We start from the raw sequence: 23,640 nt of genomic DNA on the forward strand, positions 1-23,640 counted from the left end.
GGCAGACCCGTGGCTTCCATACTCACTAATCAGCTTATCATATATAGCACTCCCCTTGCATAGAGCTAGCCCATATGCTTATATTGTCACCAGGTCTCACCTTTGGGTAACAGGTGGCCTTCACATTGTCGTTCCCTTTCAGGATTTGCTTACGCTTTCCCAATATACTGACATATTTTAAAAATCCCTAAAATATAGTTAGCTCTGTAAAACAGCTTGCGCCTCACCCCCCAATTATTCCCATATTCTGGTAATTAAAGGGCATAGAGACGTTGGAGGGTTACAGCAGCTGAGTCTCTAGCTGATAGTTGAGTGTTCGGCTTCTCCAGTGAGCCTGACATGCTCTCTTGTGCTGGCTATATACTCACTGATTAATTAGCAGCACCTGTGAGAATTGGGTTCAGTCAACTCATAGGCATTCTTTAGCCTGTTTTCTTAAGCTGCGGTCACACTAGAGTTTGTGTGTGCGAAAGTCTGTCATACAGCGCTGCGAAAAGGGGCGGGAATAAACAAGTTTTTAGGCATTAAAAAAGCGAGCGATTGCTCCGTGTTTTAAATTTCCGTCCAGAGAGGTCATGTTTTGATCCTTGGTTGGTCTCACTCAGTGAAGTGATGCGATTCCGTAGGTCAGAGTTCACCAAGCTTGAACTTTGCACAGCTACAAACTGCAAAAGTTAACGCATGACCCCGTGTTTCTGGTCTGACGCATTCACGTGCGTTGGAGGGTTACAGCATGCGTATAAATGGACATGCGTATAAATGGAAGTCTATAGGAGGAAAAGTCCAGTGTCACCGCAGCTTTACTCTTCAGATTGATTTGGTCATCTAGCGATCTAAAAGTGTCTCTAGGCAACATGTCTCCATTCCGTGCCCTGGGCAATGTGGGTTACAGATTTAACAAGGACGTTCTTTCAATAATTTTTCTTTCTTTAGTTTTGGAACTGAACTTTATCGTTGATGATGGCATTACATGAGGACACAAGGATGCAAGATTGGGTAAGAATGCTTATTGAGAAACAGCCTTGGTTTAGCAGGCGAAAACTTTTTCACACAGGGCTATGCAGTTTTGTATTTTGCCTTAATAAGAAAACCTTTCATTTCAAAACTGCATGATGTGTTTACTTGTATTATCTTTGACAAATGGTTCAGTTTGTTTGATGATTTGAAACATTAAAATGTGACAAACATATAAAAGGAAAAAAAAAAAAAGAAATCATTAAGGAGAAAAACACTTTTTCACACTACTGTATCTTTGCTTTGTCTTGCCTATTTTACCTAATGGTTTTCTTTCCTGCCTAAATGGTAAAGATATTTGAGAAGTATTAAACTCAATTACAAAATGTAGGCTGATTCTTGTTGAATTCGTTTGTACAGACGACTACTGTCCTAAAAATTCTCCATTTTAGATATGCTTTAGTGGATTTTCTGTACACAAATGTTGCTCAGTCTTTTTGCCACTAAGTGGGCATATCCACAGTCAGCTGGAGGTAACGTCATATATATACCCTCTATTTAAACACCTCTGGGTGTTTTTTAGAGGAATGTGTTCAATGTCAACCTTTGACCAATGGCTCTCGTTTTCCTTTGAGAGTGTTGTTTTATGGTTATGTCCTCTCTATGAACTAATGCACCGTCATACCTCTCTTTTAGTGATTTCATATTATTACAGCTTTTTGCTCTTTCTCCAGCTCTCACCAGGCTGTCACGGGTTTCACTTCAGCTCCCCTCGTGCATCTCTGTATGTAGGAGAGGTAACTTAATCGTCTTGTGTTTTTCTGTTGCCTGTTGTTCTTGATATTGATGAAACCTTGAGAAAATCGGACAGAGGATACATTTTTTCAGTACATGACAGACACTAATTCAATCAAGCCGCTAAAACCTTGCAGTTTCATTTCCCTAGACAGTTAAACTCGTCACTTTATCATTTGTCCCTCTTCCCCAGAAAACACAGGAGCTTTCAGACTCTTGAGAGGTATCTTTTAACCCTCCAGGCCCTGATGGCGATAATTTATGTGTCCCGCTAGCCCTCTCTAAGCTCCTCACTGAGAACACATGTAAGGAATGTTTTCAGTCATTAGCAGGATGTTTGTTGTAGTAGAGGCAGAAAAAGTCCATATGACATACCAGATCATTATTAAAATTATATTCAACTTGTTAGAATATGTCATTGTCATTTTTGTTGATGGTTTTTATTTATTTTTATTCTTTAATTTTATTATGTTGTATGTATTATTTTTTTTTACAATTTTGTTATATTTATCATTCTGATTATATATATATATATATATATATATATATATATATATATATATATATATATATATATATATATATATATATATATATTTAACTTTTACTTATTTAAAATTCATTACGCATCATTAGGTACATTAAAATAAGTTTGTTGTTTTTAAATGCAGTTAATGTTTATTTAACAATTGTGTTGGTTTTTATTATACTTTATATTGTTATGATATCGTAGTTGATATTTCCTTTATTTTAGGTAACTGCAAAACTTAACTACAACAAATAAAATTTAATATTTAAAAATAATTTGTTTGGATTATTTTTTATGCAGAAAAATGTTTGTATAGTAAAAAAAATTGCAATGATCAAAATGGATATAATAGTGAAGGAAACCCAGCTTCTGTGATAGAACCCAAACATTAATCACTATAGATTGACGCTTCTTCTGAGAAGCAGCTGAGTCAAAATAAATGTACTTTCTATTTGTTTCTGCCATTTGATTTTTATGACACTGCTTTCTTCCATTGTAATGAATAGAGTAAACTTTCAATGTTGGGCACTGACATGTTATGTCAAAAATTTTGGAAGGAATTATCAGTGATACCTGAAGGCAAAGCCGCAGTATCAAACGTCCATACAAACTCACAGGCCCCCTAAACTTCTTATTTGACTGGCCACAACTGCCCTATAAAAAGGATAGCTAAAATAACATGTGGTTGCTAAGAAAATTGAGGTGCTCAAAAATAATCTATATTCATGTCAAAGCTAGCTAGCTTACTTCATAAAAATGTATGAAATATTTATTTAAGCCTATTTATTTGTTTATTAGCCAAAGAATTGACATAGTAAGAAAATAGACAAGCTTATTAATGTTACCACAATACAATGACAAAAACATTTTGCATGCAAAAGTGAAAAACTTCAGAACTGGACAGCACCCATGCACTTAGATTGTGTGCATTTTTACTTTTACTTACAGTAGGCATATATAAATTTATGTGAAATAGTCCATAAGACGTATATTTTGACAGTTCAGGTGCAAAGAGAACAGATCACATTGCATATGAGGGAAGAAGTATTTGACAGGTATGACTCAGTTTTTTGTTCCAAAGGCGTCTTAATTCCTGAAGCAAATTAAAAATGGCATATTTGGCAAACCATATTCTGACAATGTGTTCCTCTGGCATTCTAAGTCAATAAATGTGTAAAAAAAATCTCCTTTATTCCACATACTTTCTGTTCTCTGTGGTGCTTCTTCCTGCACTATTGCAATTACTTTTTTTTAGGCCAAACGACTGTTAGTAAATCTAGACCCTGTACCTCTTTATTATGTAAACTTCTGATTTTAGTTTAGTTTAGTTTATTTGTTTACAGGGTCAATGCACATTAATAAACATTACTTTAAAATGTGCCAGAATTAGCCTAGAATGGCTATTTTTGATGACATTTAATTAATTTTTTTTAGCCATAAAATAATAATTCTGCTTATGGACCCAATTACTCTGACTTAGGTCAATGAAATTAATATGAAAACTGGCAAGTTCATATTTCAGTAGGAGATCCTGGGACACAGTCAGCAAAAACAGCTTTACATGTATGGGGTCCTAGAGGAGACAGAGATTTAATTTAACTACTGTCAGAAGTAGTTGACAATTTCTCTCACAGGTTAGAGCTCCCTCTATGAGGTGAGCCTACTATGTGAAGTATTTCTGTTTATTGAGTAGTTATCTTCTCAGTCCTTCCTTTAAGACTATTTGAGTGTCTGCTGTCACCCTACACACTGCAGATTTGTCACTGCCTTCTCCACACATCATGATGCAATGGATAACAGGACACTCAGGAAGCATGACCTGATCCTCCCCCTGCCCACCATTAATGCCCTCTTTGTATCTCAGACCATAATACTGGTCTTCAGAGAATATAAATTTATGTCTAAGCACTTCTGGTATCGTCGACTTCAGTAAGGAGGTTTGGAGTCCTGGAGGCATTTTCTGCCAGCAAAATGTGCCTGGAATTCAGGGCAGGCACCGTAACTCATTTTATCCTAAAGCCCCAGCTTGGCTAGATGCCAAGGATCCTACCACTCCCATCTAAGACAAGGTAGTGAATCTTTAAGTGCTACTTGTGGAAGCAGACACAGATCTTTCACTTTGCTGCTATGTGGATTGCACGCAGAACATTAGCATTGGTTTTTCAAGGCCATGCCCCCAGAAGTAAATACCCACTACAAGAGTAGTCTCTTCTTGGGTGATAACATGCTACACCCCTCTAACAGACATTTGTAGAGCTGCAGCTGGGAAACACCTAGCACATTCACAAGTTTCTACTGTCTCTCAACGCTTCATTGGGTGACATTTCAACACACATACAAAAGAACAGTTAAAAAATGTGCAACATGCCTGGTAAAAACACATATTTTTCAAGACCTTGTGCCGGCCATGCGTTTCTGGGTTTGTTGGTTTGCTACTTCTGGAGAGCAGTTATGAATTCAGTTTTACATATTTAAGTGTCCTGCTTGTGGATGCAGTACTCCTTGAGGGGGCATTGATATGGCTGCACTGAGATTGTGGCTCATGTTTCTATAAGTGTGAATAATTTCCTGCAAAAGTGGTTAACACCAGTAACAGCTAAGAACTACTGTAGGACATAGTCTGCCAGGTAAATCTCTGTGGACCTCCATCTTCTCTGTAATATGCCAATTCTCTCTTGATACTTCTTGGACAGGCTCTGTCTCAGGCTATGCAGTTCAGTTTGCCAGACAGACTCTCAAGTTTAGGCGCATGTATATTGTTTTATTACTGTGCACAGCACTGTGCATCTGTCTTACACTAGAAGATTGTTGTACTCCTAGCAAAAGATGCAATCAAGTTGGTTCCTTCAACAGACCCTCTACTATGTTTGGTACAATGAAGTACAGGCTGTTAAACCCACACTTCCTCATGCCCAAATAGAAGTTACAACTGATCCTGGTTCTGTGAATCGCTATCATTTTAACAAGATGCCTTTCAGAATGACAATGTAGAGGTGCATCCTTGGATGATATGGCAGCAAGTAGTAGCAAAGTAGCTCAGGTTGTTTTGTTGTTTATTTTGAATCCACTCACTGCCAGTTGTTTACTCTTTTACCCCTGGAATTTCTTAATTAAGACTACTCACAAAAACACTGTGCAAGGTTAGGGAGGAAGAGGAGCAGGTCTTGCTGGTTGTACTACTGGTCCAACCAGACGAGGTTTCCAAAACCCACTCTACTACAGTCTCTAATATTTTCCCTGGAGACTTTCTTCTCAGGGACAAAGCACCGTCTGGCACCTGCATTCAGAGGTTCTGTGGAACCTTCATATGGGGTCCATAGAGGAGACACAGATTTAATTAAACTACTGTCAGAAGTAGTTGACAATTTCTTTCACAGGTTAGAGCTCCCTCTTTAAGGCGGGTTCTTTGAGCGTCGGCTGTCACCCTACACATTGCAGATTATTTACTGCCTTTACACATCATGATGCAATGGATAACAGGACACTCAGGAAGCATTACCTGATCTTTCCTCTGCCAACCATTAATGCCCTCTTTGTATCTCAGACCTCAATACTGTCTTCAGAGAATATACATTTTTGTCACTAAAGACAGCACTCCTGGTTGCGTCGATTTCAGTTTGGAGGTTTGCAGTCCTGGAGGCTATTTCTGTCAGCGAATTGTGCCTGGAATTCAGGAATATTATCCTGAGACCCCAGCCTGGCCATGTGCCAAGGTTCCTACCATTTCTTTTCAAGACAAGGTAGTGAATCTGCAAGTCCTGCCTTCGGAAGCAGACACAGTTCTTTCACTTTGAAGCAACATGGATTGCACACAGAACATTGGCATTGGATTATCAAGGTCATGCCCCAGGGATAAGTACCCGCTACTAGAGTAGTCTCTTCTTGGGTGTTAATGTGCAACACTCCTCTATCAGACATTTGTAGATCTGTGGCAGGGAAACACCTAGAACATCCACAAGTTTCTACAATGTCTAAGTTGAGCTGGTTTTCCTCATGGATACTTATTGTCTCTGTGTCAGTTTGTTTGCACCATGCTTACGTGTTTGGTGGTGCCTGTGCAATCACGCTAAATCATCACCCCAAATTTGTAACTTTGCTTAGCTGCTTTGGTGCTTTCCATAGAGATCTCAATATGTAGGTATATAATAATATACCTAGTATATAATAATTTAGGTAAGGACTCTGGCTGGGCCACTGCAAAACAATGTTTTGTCTGCCAACCATTTCTTTTCCACTTCAGCTGTGTGTTTTGGGTTGTTGTCATGCTGAAATGTCCACTCAAGGCAGACTTCCTGATGTTGTTGTTGAGAAGTGTGATGTATTGCTCCTTTTTCCTGCCGTTATTTACTGTGATTAGGTTCACTGGTCCACCGACTGAAAAACACCCCCAAAAACATCAGGCTCCGACCACCATGTTTGATAGAAGATGGTGTTTTTATGGTTGACGGCTTCTCCTTTTTACGGCAAATAAAGGCTACATCATTGTGGCCAAACACATTTTTGTTTCATTTGACCATAAATGGATGACCAGAAGTCGTTTTCTTTGTCCAGATAAGCATTTGCAAAGGCCAAGCAGGCTTTTGTGTTCCTTCTCTGGAGATATGGTATTTTTAGTGGTCTGCGTCAGTGGAATTCAGTGGTGTGTAATGTCTGTTGGACTGTCTGCCTTGAGATGTTGTCACCAGCAAGTCCCAGACTCATCAGGATGGTCTTGGTGGTGATCCTTTGATTCTTTTTTACAACTCCCACTATCCTCCTAGCCAGCACAGGTGTCACTTTTGGCTTTCGATCACGTCTGCTGAGATTTTTCACAGTGCTGAATATCTTGTATTGATCAGCTAGGGCTATTTGCAATGGTGCAGAACTTTAGATTTTACCATAAACTGTGACTATATATATATATATATATATATATATATACATATATATATATATATATATATATATATATATATATATATATATATATATATATATATATATATATATATATATATATAGATATAGATATGAAAAATAAAATGTAATATTTTTATCACAAATATTTAAGTTTTTTTTATTAGATAAATTTTATGAGACCAAAGCCTTTCAAGCTACTGCATGATCGCAGTAATACATCAGAATTTACTGCTATAAGCAATACCACATGTTGGGAGGGTTGAAGTAGGGTGTTCCCTAAGAGGAGGAGAGTGCTGAAAGACAAGAGCTGGTATGCACAGCACTGCTAACAGAACAACTGAACCTGACAGATACAACACACTAAAGTAATTTGAAGAGAGTGTAATCTGCAGCCCATCAATCTGTAAGACATTGCATGAGATGTTGTTTGCCAAAACCCTGCTAAATTAATATCCATTACCAATCGCCTGCTCCCAAGGCTACTGCCATGTCAATTGGAACACTGTTTCAGCTTTAAATATCGAGTCAAGAACAGAAATTCTGAGATATGAGGCGTAAAAAGATACTGTCAGAACAACATTTCTCATTCATTTCAGGAAATATGAGAAAAAAATAACAATGACTATGTTGTCACCTCGTAGAATATTTCCCCTCGTCTTTCCTCGAATTAAAGGGAGGTCTTGATGAATGGGAAAATGAGCCAATTTCTCTCAAACAGAGAACATCGGAATCCAAACAACTGGTATTCTTGGGTTGTGTTTCCATCATGTTACCTTAATGTAAAGGATTAGTTTACCCCAAAATTAAAAAATATCTTATCGTTTACAGAACTCACACTTCAAATGTCGTTCCAGAACCATAAGATTATGCAACATCCTCTGAACCCCACTGAAGATATTTTATAAACCAATCTGAGAGATTTCTAAAAGTATTTCACCATAATGTACTACAGTGCCTAAAATGTTTATTAAAAGACCAATAAATAAATCAATATGGATCAAGTGGCTTTATTCAACTCTTCTGGAGAGATCTGGTCACTCTATATAATAAAGAAATTTAATTCACTTATTTATTTACGCACTCAATCATAAAATCATACCTGCTTCATGCAAAAGAACAAACCTCATACTATATAGGGCAGGGCATGTTGGATACTATGCAGGAGGGGTGCCCAATCCAGTTCCTTAATATCTACCTTCCTGCAGAGTTCAGCTGCAACCTTAATCAAACCCACCTGTCTTTAATTGCCAAGTGCTCTTTCAGATCCCACTTAGTTGGTTTAGTTGTGTTTGATCAGGGTTGGAGCTGAAGTCAGGAAGGTAGACCTCCAGGAACAGGATTGGCAACTCTTCAATCCAATTCATGTTTATTTCTCTAGCGCTTTTACAATATATATTGTGTCAAAGCAGCTCAACATAGAAGATCTAGTGAATTGAAACTGTGTCAGTCCAGTTTTCAAAGTTGAAGTTTAGTTCAGTTCAGTATGGTTTAGTTTTAAGTGAGTGCAAGTCCAAACTCTGAAGAGCAAATCCATCGATGCACAGCTCCGCAAGTCCACATAGTTACCATCTTGCAACAGAGCATTTGATTGGTCAAGGTCTGATGAGGAAGTGAAGTATGAGGTGATCATTGATCCATTTAGGTGGATATGACAAACTGTACGGTTTGGATGTTTACAGTACTGTTTATCTTCTAAATGCAAATTTCTTAGTTTTGGAGCACACTAGCTCAGTGGTTACAAAAGTGGGGGTCAGGGATAATGAGGAGATTAGTGATTTTCAAAAATCAAATTAATTTTATGAAAACTATTTGAATGAGCATATTCTGTCCATATGCTACATTTCTTTTCCATTGTGACCACTGGGCCCGGTTTTTCAAAAGTAATCCACTAGGATTTTGGATAAGGAATTGGATCAAATCTTGAAAATGGGTTTTTTCAAAAGAAAAAACGGATTACATAATCGGATTAGATCATGTAATCCAATCTTGGTTTTGATCCAGATCAAACCTTTAGTTTGGGTTTTTAAGACCTTTTTTGTAGGATCTGGATCACTTTGATCCAAAAAACCTGGATTAAACTGATCCCATCAGAAGGGTGGATTTAGCGTGGATTTCATGCCTAAAATGTAAAGAAAACTTAAAAAATGTATTAAATAATACTATTTTTGAATCATGCAGTATCTTGCAAGATATACTATTTATTCATAAGGTTTTAATTTTATTTGTTCATCTGTCAGGCTATAGTGATTATTGGCTTTAACATATTTAGCCTTTCAGTATAGGCTTACAGCAAAGTAGAAAGAGTTTGGCCTCATAAAATAATCCCCCAAACAGCTGTCAAAACAGACCAAAAACAATCAATTTTATTTTGTCACTAATTGATATATATATTCTTCACAATGGAAAATATTTTTCTTTTTAGAATATTTTTAGTGATGCATGCAATGATTACAAAATAAACAAAAAATGCAAAGAATGGCAATGACTGATTTTTGAAATCTCCTTCAACAATTGCAAAAAGAGACTGAAAGGGCAGAAGCACAGCTTCGTCTGGCAGAGAAACAACTGAATCTGACCAAACTGCAGCAAACCAAGGCCAAGCACTTGAGATCCAAGGATACGCTCAGACAAGCTGGTCTCTCCACATCAGATGAGGAAGTCTGAACTTATTGTGGAGTTTTTGACATTAAGTCTTTTTTTATTTACATCTATATTTGAAACTTATTATAAATATCCTCAATGTACAGTGTTGTAGGTCTCAGATGAGCGGACTGCAGGAAGAGGATGGGGTGGGCTTTTTCTTGTTTTTATTATTTATTATTATTATTATTAATTTAATATTTATTAAATTTTCTTAGTTTTCATAAAAAAAAAAAAAAAAAAGTTATATTGACCCCACACTGGCTATTCTACTTGTCGCTCTTCAAATATCTATAGTTCTACATTGTGATGTCCTATCCTGTTTGAGCACTGGTAATCCAGATTTAGTGATCCTGAAAAGTTCCTATCCGGATCAGATTGATCCAATTCGATGTTGCTTTGAAAAACTGGCTCAAAAAGTAAGCTGGATTACGTGATCACGGATCGCAAAAACAGAATTACTAAATCTGGATCAATTTGATCTGGATTAAACCTTTTGAAAAACCGGGCCCTGGGGTCTCATTATGTTAGATTAAAGACACAGCAATGGGGTCAGATGCAGCAGATTGATTTCATGGCACCAGGGTAAACTTTCTGACAGCTTTACAGCACTCACATACACTAAAAATAAATACAGGCTACAAGTGAAGATGGGGGATGACCTCCGAGTGGCATTCTCAAAATTAAACAAATAATAGACTTGGCCCTATTAGTGTGTGTAAGCCATTTTGCGTTTGCAAGGTTTGTATATTTATAACCACCTCAGAGGATATTGGAGGTCATAAGTCACTGGCATTGTTATTTTGGGGTGCTGAAAAGTTTGGAAACCCCTGCACTCGCTTATAGATATCCTTAAGACTGATACTAACATTAAAAAAAATGTTACATTTTGAACATGCCACCACACACAATAGTCAATCTTATTGGACTTTATGGAAGCTCAAATGCGCCATGTGACTAGCAAAAATGAATCTTATTGGTTCTTGAGAAAATATGCTTGCTGTAGTCATTGCTTGATTTCATCGAACAACGCAATCTCGTCTTTTCAAAAGACATGGATTTATTGTTTGATCTCTTCAACAAACTTTTTGAATTGTCAAAGTTTGGGGCTAACAGACATTGGGTGGAGGAAATGAATCTCGCAGACTGGATTACCAATATCTTTATTGTCTTTCGAAGATGAATGCATTTCTTAAGGGCTTGGAGTAAATGTTGGGTTCATTTTCAGTTGTCGTGAACTAACTCCTTCATTTGTCGAACATATTATTTGATTGTTTTCATCTTAGACTGAACTGACAGTAGCCCAGCTGATAAGGCTTGCTTCACGCAATCCAAACAAGCGATCAGAAGTGCTCAAGTTGATTTGCAATGTGTCTCCCCAAGCAGATAGAGTGGCACCAGCATAAACCACCGATCATAAACTACTGTAATGACTCTGTCTCTGGAGAAAACGGCTGGCAGAGATCACATTTGGGGTGGTATAATCACAATCAAGTGCGAGAAAGGTTTATTGGCAAAACATTAAACATGCTAGCAGTTACTATTCTGCACATTGTTACAAGCTTGGAAAATATTGTTTTTACCCACAGGCTTTTTGTGGCAATTGGCACGAAAGCTAATTACGTGCACTTATAGTACAAACAACGTCTGCCGTAAAGAAAGCATCATTAGAGATTAACAACATCGGTAACATCAAAAGGTTACAGGTGCAAATTCTTTCAAGCTGATAGCCAATAAACTGCTAACGAGAGTGAAAAGTGTGGTCTCTTTGCAGTCTTGACAGATTGACATTAAAATGACTGGTGTAATATATAATACCTCATTTCTCATTCATTTCCAACTTACAGAATCATTTAAAACTGTAAAAAATACTGAATTAGTGTCCGCAACTTACGATCTCAGGATGAATTCTGATTGGCTGCCAATGCTTTTATCATTCATTGGATGGAAAACAACTGTACTTTTAGGTTAAGCAAGCATTAGATGACTGCAAAGGTGATCTTAAACGTAAAAACAGCATTTGAAAACACATCGAACAGCCTAGCAACCAGTCAAAACACTGTAGTGAGCTTTGCACCACAAACACCGTTCTTGTGTTTTGAATGTAAAAATCTCCCTTTAATTCAAATCATGCAACTCAGAGTCATGTATAAACATTACTTCACATAAAAAGTGAGAGATTGATTTTCAGATTTAATTATTGTAGACTACCCTGCCAGCACCCAAAGCCACAAATTGAATGATTCACTTATAAAAATGACATTTAATTGAGAGATTCAGAACACACACGCTTTTCCCTCATCAAATAAAGCTGTCAGATACTGGTTGCCAGTCCAGGACCTGGTAAAACAGCTTGTTATTTTTTGCTGTCTCCTTTTAAAATATGACAAGATTCTAATGGTGTAATAGGGTATATGGCGAGCTGTTGTTTCCATACTGATTGATAAACTTCTGTGACCTGTTATTGTGAGTTTTTTTTCCATCTTATACAGTTCGTTTCACAGCATCGATGTTGTCATGTAATTAAAATACAATCAGTTAAATAGACTTTGGCATTCATTCAGTTGCTCAAGCATAAATGAGACAAAACGCCGTGTACTCAGTCAGAATCGTCAGGCCAGCGCAGAAGCTCTATTCAGGGCCGGCGCTGCCATAGAGGCGACCTAGGCGGCCGCCTAGGGCAGCAGAATAGAGAGGGCGGCGTCCCCGAAACTATCCGCGCCCACAATTATATCCGCGTCTAGGGTGGCAGAATATAGAGAGTGGCGTCCCCTAAACTACCCTCGCCACCCGCGCCACAGTTATAGCCGCGTCTAGGATGGCAGAATAGACCCCCCACGGTTTCACTTTAGGTTTGACGGCGGCGTGACCGTCCTTTGCCTAGAGCGGCAGTTCAGCTTGCTCCAGCCCTGGCTCTATTAAATATACTGGGGTAAAATAAATGCTCATATTATAAAGACATAGCAGGGGAAAATGTAAGATGCAGGGCTTCTTGTACAATCTGAGACCCACTTTATATCGGATATCCCTCAGCCAGTGGGGATCGCTGATTTTTAAAGAAAACAGACCTTAAACGAGCCGATTTTACATTGGCATTCAGTTCATAGGAAACGCTTGACCCAGGTTACAGGCAAATTAAAAGTCCTATTAGCATGCTTTGGCATTTACCCTTTGTAAAGGGGCCGAGGGTGGGGGTCACTGTACTTTTTGGGACTTTTTGTATTTTTCAAAAGAAGAATCATTTGCGCACATTATTTAATAATAGTTTTTAAAAATTTACTCGAAAACTTTAATATTTAAAAACAAAAAACAACCAAATGTGTTTATTAGTTAATGACAAAAGTAAATGATTGAAGAAATTTTAGATAATAAATCTATTGATTTTATGTAAAAACAAGGTAAAAATAAATGGTTTAAAGCAATAGTTTACCCAAAAAATGAAATCTTTGTCATTCACTCATCCTTGTTTCATAAAAGTTGGAGTTTTTTTTTTTCTGTTGAGCACAAAGAAGATATACTGAAAATACTGGAAACATATAACCATTGGCTTTCATAGTTGGAAAAAGAAATACTACAGAAGCGAATGGTTACAGGTTTTCAGATTTCATCAATATATTTTCTTACTTGACTTCTTATATCAAATAAAAGGTGAATTGTCATTTTTATGTAAATTTTGGATCTGAATCCATTTAAAAGAGATATTTAAATATTGTGCATATTTTTTAAGCTGAGTTTTTTTTTTTTTTTTAAAGCTGTATCCTGTAGTGCTAATGGAATGGAGCAGCAGTGGTGTTCCACCCTAATTGGATCACTTTACTCTCTGAAAGATTGCCAAAGCACTGCTGCAGTTTAGACTGCAAGTACCAGCTGGTGCCCGTTTGGTCTGCTGTTGATAATTCAATATGATCTACTTTTGGCTAAAGCTGGATCAAGGACTTCTTGGAACAGGTATAGTCGCAATAATGTTGCTCAGTGTTATCTACATGGAAACTGTTGTGATAGCTTTGAAAACCATCCTGGTAATTAATTATATGTATTATATTATATATATAAAAAGTGGTAACATTTTCAAATAATAGTCCATCAGTTAATGTTAAAGTGTTTACTAACATGAACAAACAATTAGTATTACATTTATTACCATATTTATTAATCTTTGTTAACATTAGTTAATGTTATTTAAGGTAAATAAAGTGAGTTCATGTCAAGGCACTGCATTACCTAATGTTAACAAGCACAATTTTGTATTTTAATAATGCATTAGTTCATATAAATGCTTTACAAGATTATTCATCATACTTAGTTAATGTTAGGAAATACATTATTTAACATGACCTAATAGACCATTATTCTACAGTGATACCAAAAAAGCTAGTCAAAACACTTTAGATAACACCTATTAAGACAAAACAAATGGTTTGGTGTTTCTCAGGTCTGAGACATCAGAGTTTTATGAGTTTGGCATGCTTTGAACAACATGATGCTTTATTGCACAACTGGAATAGCTCGTGGGAAGTTTGTGGACAAATTGTGCTTTTAAATTGGATCTCTGATGCAGTTCACAATTGTTCTGAATGATTCATTCAACCCACTGAAATATATTGTGAGTAAAACTTCAGTTGGGTCTGTTTATCATAGAAATGCAACTCCAGAAGACCTGAAATATATACACATGGATCTTTCTTTCTTGTGTGTCTATGTTTTTATTTCTGTTTTTGTTTTGATAGGTTTAGTTCCCATTAGCCGTGTTTCCACTCTTACTTCCGGGGCTTAATTGATTCTCATCTGGGCTTCCAAAGGGCCAATGCCCAGGTTATTTGGCCCATCGAATACCTTAAAAGCAGACTAGATCATGAGCAGACATCATGAACACAGGCAGCGTTTACCTGAGTCAAGAGACAATAAGTAACGTCTATCAATTCTGTTTTGCCTTAAAACTCTTTCAGAGCAGTACTGCTGGGCGACTGGTTAAGCAATATGATACTGGCCTTGTATGATACCTGGCATGGCCCACTGTAAGCCTTGGTTTGCACAGGCCTGACTGTGAGCATAGTTATTTACTTGAACTGAAATCTGACTTGGGAGCAGGACCTCCTTTGGTTAAAAACATATTTTGTGAGTGGATTCCTCTGTTTAAGTCCCATTCTCAGGGTGGGGTCCACACTTGGTAGATATTACATAATGTGGCTTTAAATCCTCTTTATCTCTGTACAGTACAACTCATTTTTGAAGATTTTTGGAAATCCTGTTTTAGGGATTCAGTTGAATGTACATTTTGGGAGTGGGATTCTTCATGGTAGAAGTCTTGTAATCTTGTTCTGGAGGTAGGATCCCATTGCTTGATGAATTCCATGGGTCAAATCATTTTCAGTTGAAAATATAAGATCGCCATTGGTAGAAATCAAGTTTCTCAGGTAGAACCCTCAGTAGAAATCCCATTTCATGGGTTGGATCTTTCTTGGTAGAAATCTTCTTTTTGGAATGGTAAAATCATGTTCTAGAAGTGGGATACTCCTCAAGGGTGGGATTTCCCTGGGCAGAACTCTGTTAGGGGTTGAATCCCCCTCAATAGAGGTCCTGTTCTTAGTTTTGAAATGATTGATGTTGTCACCTGAAAACACACTTACTACATTTTAGCAAATGCTATTATTTAATTGTACTGTTGTTTTGTAGGTGATGCTATTTTCTGGATGCTATCCAGAAAAGCTGTCATATTTGAATCTATTAAACTGTCTGCATTCACATTTATAAGTTTATGAGGTAAATCTTTAGTGCTACTAGCCAGAGTTTTCTCTTTGATAGTGATGCAAAATACACCATAAGCAACACAATATTATTCTTGCCAAACAGTTGCCGCAGGCATGTAATTCTCTCAGTCAGGGAGCTTTATTGGACCTGTAAACTTGTTGGCAGGTGGGGACGGACTTTCACTAATACACAATGTTCAAGGCCTACCAGGCGATTTGTTGCTTAGTCAACCTATACATCTGTTAATGTAATCCAATCCCAGCAATCCAACTCAGATTAGGAGGCTGAGTTGTAATGCTGTTAGATTTATGCTAGTACTTCTGCGTGTCAAATTACCACACTATCTTCCCTGTAAGTGTGAACAAGACTTGTGACCTAATAGTGTAGAGAGACTGCTTCCCATCATATGCAAGACTGTGATCTTGAATTTCTTTTTATTCAAACAATCACATGATATGCAGATTAACTGCTCAAATTAATTTAATACATCAATTCAAATAATACAATTTTATTGTAAAAATTAATATATTCCAAAACAGTTCCTGGTGACGCAGTAGGTAGTGCTGTCGCCTCACGGCAAAAAGATCGCTGGTTCAAGCTGGGTCAGTTGGCGTTTATGTGAAGTTTGCAGGTTTCCCCCACAGTCCAAAGACATGCAGTACAGGTGAATTGGGTAAGCTAAATTATCCGTCGTGTACGAGTGTGAATGAGTGTGTGTGGATGGCAAAGTGATTATTAAAATCTCTTTAAGATGGCCAACAGCCAAAATAAATAAAAATAACTACCAAAAAAAAAAAAAAACTCCTAACAAAAACAAATCAAAGTAAATCTAATAATAAACAGGCAGGCCAGCCGTATGCTCAGATTTTCAATGATTTTGTTAAACATCAAAAAAACGCTCATCATTCTCAACATGGACATTATTGATTGAGCTTGTCATTGGCCAGAGAAGGACATCTGGGTAGGTAAACGGGTCGCAACAATATCCTATAAATATAAAAGTGCCAAACTGATCAAATTTTCTTAACTTTAGGGTTGTAACGGTATGAATATTTTACGGTATGATAATCGTCTAAAACAATACCACGGTTTGACGGTTTCGCGGTATACGGTATTAAATAGTAATTCTCATAGCAAAGACCCTGAAAAGAATAAGAACACGTTTTCTGACTGAACAAAGGTTTTATTTCAACAAACTTTTGAAAGAACCATTTTAATAGAACTATAGAAGTCTTTTATAAAAATAAACTGAAAAAACTCCCATTTTAATAAATTAAATTAGAAGGAATAAACAAGCAGGGTCTTTTAAGATTAGACAAAAATAAACTTAAACTGTCCTTCCTTATAAGCAGGATAAATGGGAGACCAAAAGTGCAATACCAAGTTTATGGCTGTAAACATGTATTTAAAGCGTTGTTTTTTTCAGTCTAGGTTGTGATGAAGAAATGTAAGCATGTTGAGATTTTCAGGACCTTATCTTGACCGCTGAGGTGAGAGAATGTGTCCACTTGTACAATGAACAAATAAAAAAATAAGAAAATAATAAATAATGTGTCAAAGTCCAAATAAACATGGTGCAAATCCTCAGTAAAAAATAGATATAAATATTTACTATACTATAAATAGTTACATAACGAATTCAGATTCAATATGGAACATCTTTAGGTTTTATGTGCCAGCATGGATATGGTTGTCTGTGGATATGGATTTGGATATGGTTGTATGCACTGCAGACAAACAGCTGCACCTTCATTTGCGTCTTTTGAAAACAGCAAGAGCAGCAGTTCGTCTTTGCTGTGTCACTGTTTTGTCATGTTTCTGTGCTGCTGTGCATGCAAAAGTACTTAGTATGAGAATTATTTCATGCAAAACTTTTTTTTTTTTTGCGTTTTATTTAGCCGCGCATAAATGTATGCCTATCTCTCATTCCGTGTTGTTCAAAAAGCTCAGTGTTGGTCCACAAACAAAAGTGAAACCTATGCTTATTGGTTGTGATATAGCGAGTTTGAACCAATCTGGGCATGGAGGAGGGACAATGCATCAATGTATCATGTCTGGTTTGTCCGGAGACACAGTGACGAGCGTTTCTTTGTCAAATCAGAGTTGTCAAATTTTGATGACGTAACCGCACTGATTCCGGAGCCTCTGAAAGTCCGCAAATGTTATGTGATACAGCAGTGGAAAGCTGAGATTCTCTTCTTTATGCCAATCTTGGAATTGTATGAATCGGATCAGCGGATCAAAAGTTATTAAACATTCAAGAGCAATACTTATTTTTAGCCGCGGGCGGCTGTCTCGGTCTTTAAGGGTTAAAACCGTTGATATGCAATTGTTCATGGTATGATAATCGTGCACGTTCAAATCGTGGTAAACCGTCATACCGGTATATTGTTACAACCCTACTTAACTTTTGATGTACAATAAATGTATAATTATGTCATGTCTTTTAAACAACCAGGTCAGCTCTTAAGAAAACACAACAGCATTCATTAATGGCAAGCATTCCGTTCCCATTAAAATTCTTCCATTTGAGCATTTTCTCGGCGTGTATTCCAAGAGGGTCCATATCTTGATCAAGTCAATGACTGAAAATGCCAGTGACGCCTGAAATCGTCCAACTCGCATCAGCTGAGAAGCCACATGAGTGAGCCAGTGAGCGGAAAAAGAGCCCAGATGTGTAGTCAACTACCATATTATCTGTTTTTTTATAGACTTATATACTCTTTTGTCCGTGTCTGGAGGCTATTGACTGAAATCTGTTTACGTGCGTGAAATGAGAATTCCAATGACATACAATCCTCAACTACAAGACTGCCCTTTTACTTTTTTTTTTTTTTTTTTGCACATATGGTTATTTTAGGGACTAGAGGGGGGATTTTGACAATACAATTTGGCCAACATTACTTCCTTATAACAGCCAGCAAAGTTAAAGGTTATTTGAGATTGTGTGCTATAAAAAAAACCTCAAACGTGCCGCACAAAACTGAAGTCTTTCCATGGAATTTTACAGATGGCAAATAAGATATCAGTGATTAATTCAGGGTGACTTTGGAAATTGGTTGCGACTGGTTGAGCTAGGAGTCCCACAGGCATTTAAAACAAATGTTGTTGCATGAATTCCTTTGAAAGGGAATGAGAACTGGCGTAATTTCATTTGGCACAACTCAAATGTCATAGCCATCTCTGTGTTTGTGTTTGCAGAGACCAAGACGCAAATGTCCTGCGTCAAAGAAAGAAAAAAAAGCACACAAAAAAACAGGGCTCTTAGGTAAGTGAGCTAAATATTGTGGAGCCAGTTATCTAACACATATTTAGGACAGGTCATTTTGTATGTTGTTCAGCCTTAAAGGTATCGTTCTTCTAGAAGTTATAAATATCATACAATAAAACTGCTAACACTTAAAATAATATTTAAATATTAATGATTGGTATAACAGAGACGCTGCTTAATTGGTCAGTTTTATATAAGAATACTTGTGGAAATTATATAGCATAAAAATATGTATACATAAATACGTCATTTATGCATGTATACAGAATTGCTGTATATGTTTGAACGTCTAATTTTATTCTTAAATGGTGCAGTTTTATGTCTTAAATCTATTCATTATATGAAATATACAATAATAATAATAAACATGGGCAGTGTAATATAGATTTGATTTACATAACACAATATAATGCATGTAAAATCTAACATAGATATAATGATTTGTACATACACACTTCATTTATATCATTATGTTGTTTAAAAATCTGAATAAAAGGAATTAATAAAGGCTTTACAACATGATATTCAAGCAAAATAAACTTAAAGTCAGTAAGAGATTTATTGGGTTACAAATGTAAAGATGATTTGCATCGTGTAGTTCAAGAAGATAAGCATAAACTGATGTATTTATTCGCAGACCTTCTCGTCTTTGATCTCAAAACTCAGCATGAAAGGAATCAGGGCTTTTGTCTATTTTTGGCACACAGTCATTTAAATGCACATTTGCATTCGAGGAAAACAGGCTTATGAAAAAGCATATTTCATAACTTTTGGTAGAGGTAGCATTAGAACATACATCTCAAATGATGTGATAGATGCCACAAACATTTTATAAAATTCATTAAATAAAATTAATAATATAAAATCCAAACCCAATTTTAACTAGTATTTACAAATAACTCATTCTTCACATATCTAAAAACAAATCTGCATTAGTGTAATTATTTAAGGATTTATCTGGATCAAAAATCATGTGTTCAATCAAAGTCAGGCAGTAAAACCGTACTAAGCTTAAAATATGAATGATATCAATGCTGAGATATTTCACAGATATCAAAGGAAAGAGGTTGTGAATGAAAGGCAGGTTTGGGTTTGTTTGTTTTGTTCTTTGATAATCTGGTATATAAGCATTTGACGAATAGGTTATGCCAAATGTGCCCACTTAAAGTAATGATAGCAGCAGCATCACATGGCAACAGCTCACATGTTATTTCACCTAATACAAAAAATAACAAGCGCGACTGGATTCTACTGACGCAGGTGGGTTTATTTTGATATATTGTCAGTATTATGTACTTTTTGAAACTTAATCTTAGCGTGGGACTTCATCATTCTCTGTACGTCACCGAAAAATGCATGTACACTGATTGCACTATTCAAGCATGTTGCTTCAAAAAAAAAAAAAAAAAAAAGAAGAAAGAAACAGAAAGCATCTTATTTGTTGGAAAATAAATGAAATACCTGTGCTATAAAGTGCTCTATTGAATTTGTCAGAATGTTATAACATTAATTGAAAACAATTAATATATAGGAACAAAACAGCAGACAAAAGTTTGCTAAATTGAAAAACAAATTCTTGACAAGAAGTCTCTTCTGCCCACCAAGGTTTAATATATTTGATATAAAACACAGAAACACTTGCTTATTATGAATTTAGGAAAGTTGTGCTGCTTAACTTTTTTTTATAAATAAAGATAGTATTCTTAGGATTTTTTAAAGAGAAAGTTTAATAGAACAGCATTTATATTCTTCTGGAGAAAATCTCACTTGTTTTATTTCAGCTAGAATAAAAGCAGATATTAATTTTTCAAACACCATTTTAAGGACGAAATTATTAGCCCCTTTAAGCTAAGTTTCTTTTGATAGTCTACAGAACAAACCATCGTTATACAATAACTTGCCTAATTACCCTAACCTGCCTAGTTAACCTAATTAACTTAGTTAAGCCTTTAAATGCCACTTTAGGCTGTATAGAAGTGTCTTAAAAAATATCTAGCCAAATATTATTTACTGTCATCATGACAAAGATAAAATAAATCAGTTATAAGAGATGTTTAGAAATGTGTTGAAAAAATGTTCTCTCCGTTAAACAGAAATTGGGGAAAAAATTAAACAGGGGGCTAATAATTCTGACTTCAACTGTATATATATATACACACACACACACACACACACACACACACACACACACACACACACACACACACACACACACAGAGTGGCCGAAAATAAAATTGTTTAATAATTGTTAATAATGATATAATTAATAATAATACTAATTGTTAATAATTGTTTAATAGAGTCTATTTTTCTAATACTGCAGCTCATGCCTGAGGCCTGTACTATAAACTCAGAAAATATGAAGTTCTATTTACTATCATCTATTTGCAGCAGGGGTGCACAAAATCAGTCCTGAAGGGCCAGTGTCCTGCATAGCTTAGCTTCAACCCCAATTAGACACACCTAAACTAGCTAATCAAGCTTTTACTAGTCATGCTAGAACAGGGGTCGCCAGCCCTTTTGCTTGAGAGCTACTGTACAGTACCTTCCGGCAGAATACAGCTCCAACTCTGATCAAAAACAACTAAACTGATTAATGAGGACCTGAAGCAGCACATGATAGTTACAGACAGGTGTGTGAAATCTGCTGGAAGGTAGCTCTCAAGGAACAGGGTTGGAGACTCGTGTCCTAGAAGCTTCCAGTTGAAGTTGGAGCTAAACTCAGCAGCACTCCAGGACTGAGTTTTTGCATTTCTGATTCAGAAACTATTTTCATCATGACACCATTGATACGACAAGCTCCATACTCGAAAAATGACTCAAAGATAATTCATCCCTTTTTTTGGGGTAAGTGGTTGTAAACAACTTATTTTGGCTGAATTTAAACAAATTAAGTTAAACATTACTACATTTCATTTGTTTTTAATTCAGCCCATGTAAATTGTCTGCAACAATTTAGCAGAAATCATTATTTTCATTTCCTACCCTGTTTTGATTCTGCTCACATTAAAGTTTTATTAACGTATCACAGTTTCTGCTAATCAATAGACTAGTGGTTAATGTGCAAACATATAAGACTAAAGTGCTTGCGGCGACCTGATTTCGATTTCTGGCTCAAGGTCCTTTGTCAATCCTTCCCCCTCTCGCAGCTCTCTATGCAGTCTTGTCTCAACTCCACTGTTCTATATAAAAAGGTGAAAAACCCCAGTAAATATAATTATTAAAAAATGAATATTAGACTGCTTTCTTGTCTGAATGTTGCCTTTTGTCACTTTAGTAAATCACATTGCAATGGGAAACAGTTTATTCAAACTGTTATATCTGTTCCACAATTTGACATATTTTCTTTTTTAATAATGCAACCTTGGTGAATATGATAGACTTCAGTCAAAAACAATTATATCCAAACCTTTGACTGCTATAATATAATTTAAAAACGTTTTTGTTGGAGCTTTGCTTTTCAGGAATCTTTAGTACTTCAGTAATCCAAAAAGAGCTTGATTCCCATGGAAAAAAATGGAGCAGTTGTGTGGTTGGGACAAACTCCTATTCTAATAAGCTTAACCATGGAGCCTGAATGTTGCTCACCTCTTGCCTGGAATGTGCCATTCAAAAAGCAAGCCTCAACCACAGTGCAGCTACAGCGCTACATCTGAGTTCTCAGTTCTTGTGTAGCAGTCGACGGGAGGAAAGGAAGACGTTGGAGCAGCCTGAACTTCGCAATAAAGTTTGTGCAGAAAGGCAGATTGTAGCAGGAATCATCAGTCGTGTGCATTTGAGGTCCTTTATGAACAGCTTTCCTCCAGCACTTTATTCCTCTTTCTTCTTCTGTTCCTAAAGAAAGAGTGTGAGAAACCACAGACATGACAAAGCAGACATTTACAGGAGGAGCACATTTAAAAAAAAAAAAAGGCTCATGCTTTACTTTAAGGTAAAACAATGTTTTCAGCTAAAGTTTCAACTAGTTACTAAGTGGAAGTTGTTGAAAACACCATCGTTGTCATGTCCATGAAAACAGAAAAAGAGTCATTGAAATGATGACATCATGCTTGTGCATGGTATGTGCGCTGTTTTAGAAGACTGAGAGGCTTTATTCAGCAAAAACATGTCATTTATCCCAATTATTACATGGCTACTTGCCACAAAACTTATACACAAAACTTTGTTCTAAGCTGTAATAGTTCATTACATCTTTTAATTAAAGGAGGTGATTGGACAAGATGGTGCAAAAATGAAACCAGCTCAATGAAGCATACAGTAACGTATGTGCTATTCACTCACCAGAAACAGCAAAACAATCAAAAAAGCATTGTGACAATGAAGCAGTTACAATGTATATGAATGTGATTTAAGTCTTTGGATGTGAATGTATTCACTCATAGAAGGTACCGAATGAGCCTGTGTTATTTAGTGGTTGTTATATCAGAATAGCACATATGGGAATGCTGCAGCTGGCCAATCAGAATAGATTATTCCAGACAACCATCTAATAATGTTAGTTAACATGAACAGACAATAAACAATGCATTTATCACAGTATTTATACATTTGTTAACGTTAGTTAATCAAAATACAGTCCTTTTTGTCCTAGTTAGCTCACAGTTAACAAGAACTACTTTGCTAATACATTGACTAAAACTAATGGGAACTTTTTATAAAGTGTGGCCAAATGTGATCCTGCTTGTACTGCTTATATAGTGGGAGGAAACAGAAATGTCTCAAAAATAGGGGAAAATCTACAAACACACATATAATGGTACAACAGAATGATCCCATGTGACATGTTGTATGTTCCAAGTATTCT

General features: G+C 36.4%; 1 protein-coding gene and 1 long non-coding RNA gene across 15 annotated transcripts in view; one reads left to right on the forward strand and one right to left on the reverse strand.

Annotated features, from left to right (window-relative positions):
* LOC141380951 (uncharacterized) overlaps positions 1-23,640 on the forward strand; it is a 146,866-nt gene that overhangs the window by 47,885 nt on the left and 75,341 nt on the right. For 2 of the 5 annotated variants that reach the window (XR_012400374.1, XR_012400375.1), the window contains exon 3: positions 13,570-13,765. This is a non-coding gene — a long non-coding RNA (uncharacterized lncRNA). Of the gene's footprint in view, positions 1-13,569; positions 13,766-14,249; positions 14,421-14,544; positions 16,330-18,766; positions 20,229-23,640 lie in introns of those variants that run through there. The other 3 variants (XR_012400373.1, XR_012400372.1, XR_012400371.1) reach the window with 3 other exon arrangements.
* The window catches only part of si:dkey-106n21.1, a 177,293-nt gene that overhangs the window by 13,962 nt on the left and 139,691 nt on the right, over positions 1-23,640 (reverse strand). For 5 of the 10 annotated variants that reach the window (XM_073943010.1, XM_068219120.2, XM_073943011.1 and 2 more), the window contains one exon: positions 21,470-22,670. In XM_073943010.1, the coding sequence (XP_073799111.1) occupies positions 22,483-22,670 (188 nt within the window). In that variant the 3' untranslated portion in view covers positions 21,470-22,482. Of the gene's footprint in view, positions 1-1,670; positions 1,808-20,026; positions 22,671-23,640 lie in introns of those variants that run through there. The other 5 variants (XR_002457770.3, XR_012400357.1, XR_012400359.1 and 2 more) reach the window with 3 other exon arrangements.

Source organism: Danio rerio, chromosome 25 (genome assembly GCF_049306965.1).
Source record: "Danio rerio strain Tuebingen ecotype United States chromosome 25, GRCz12tu, whole genome shotgun sequence".
Taxonomy (NCBI): domain Eukaryota; kingdom Metazoa; phylum Chordata; class Actinopteri; order Cypriniformes; family Danionidae; genus Danio; species Danio rerio.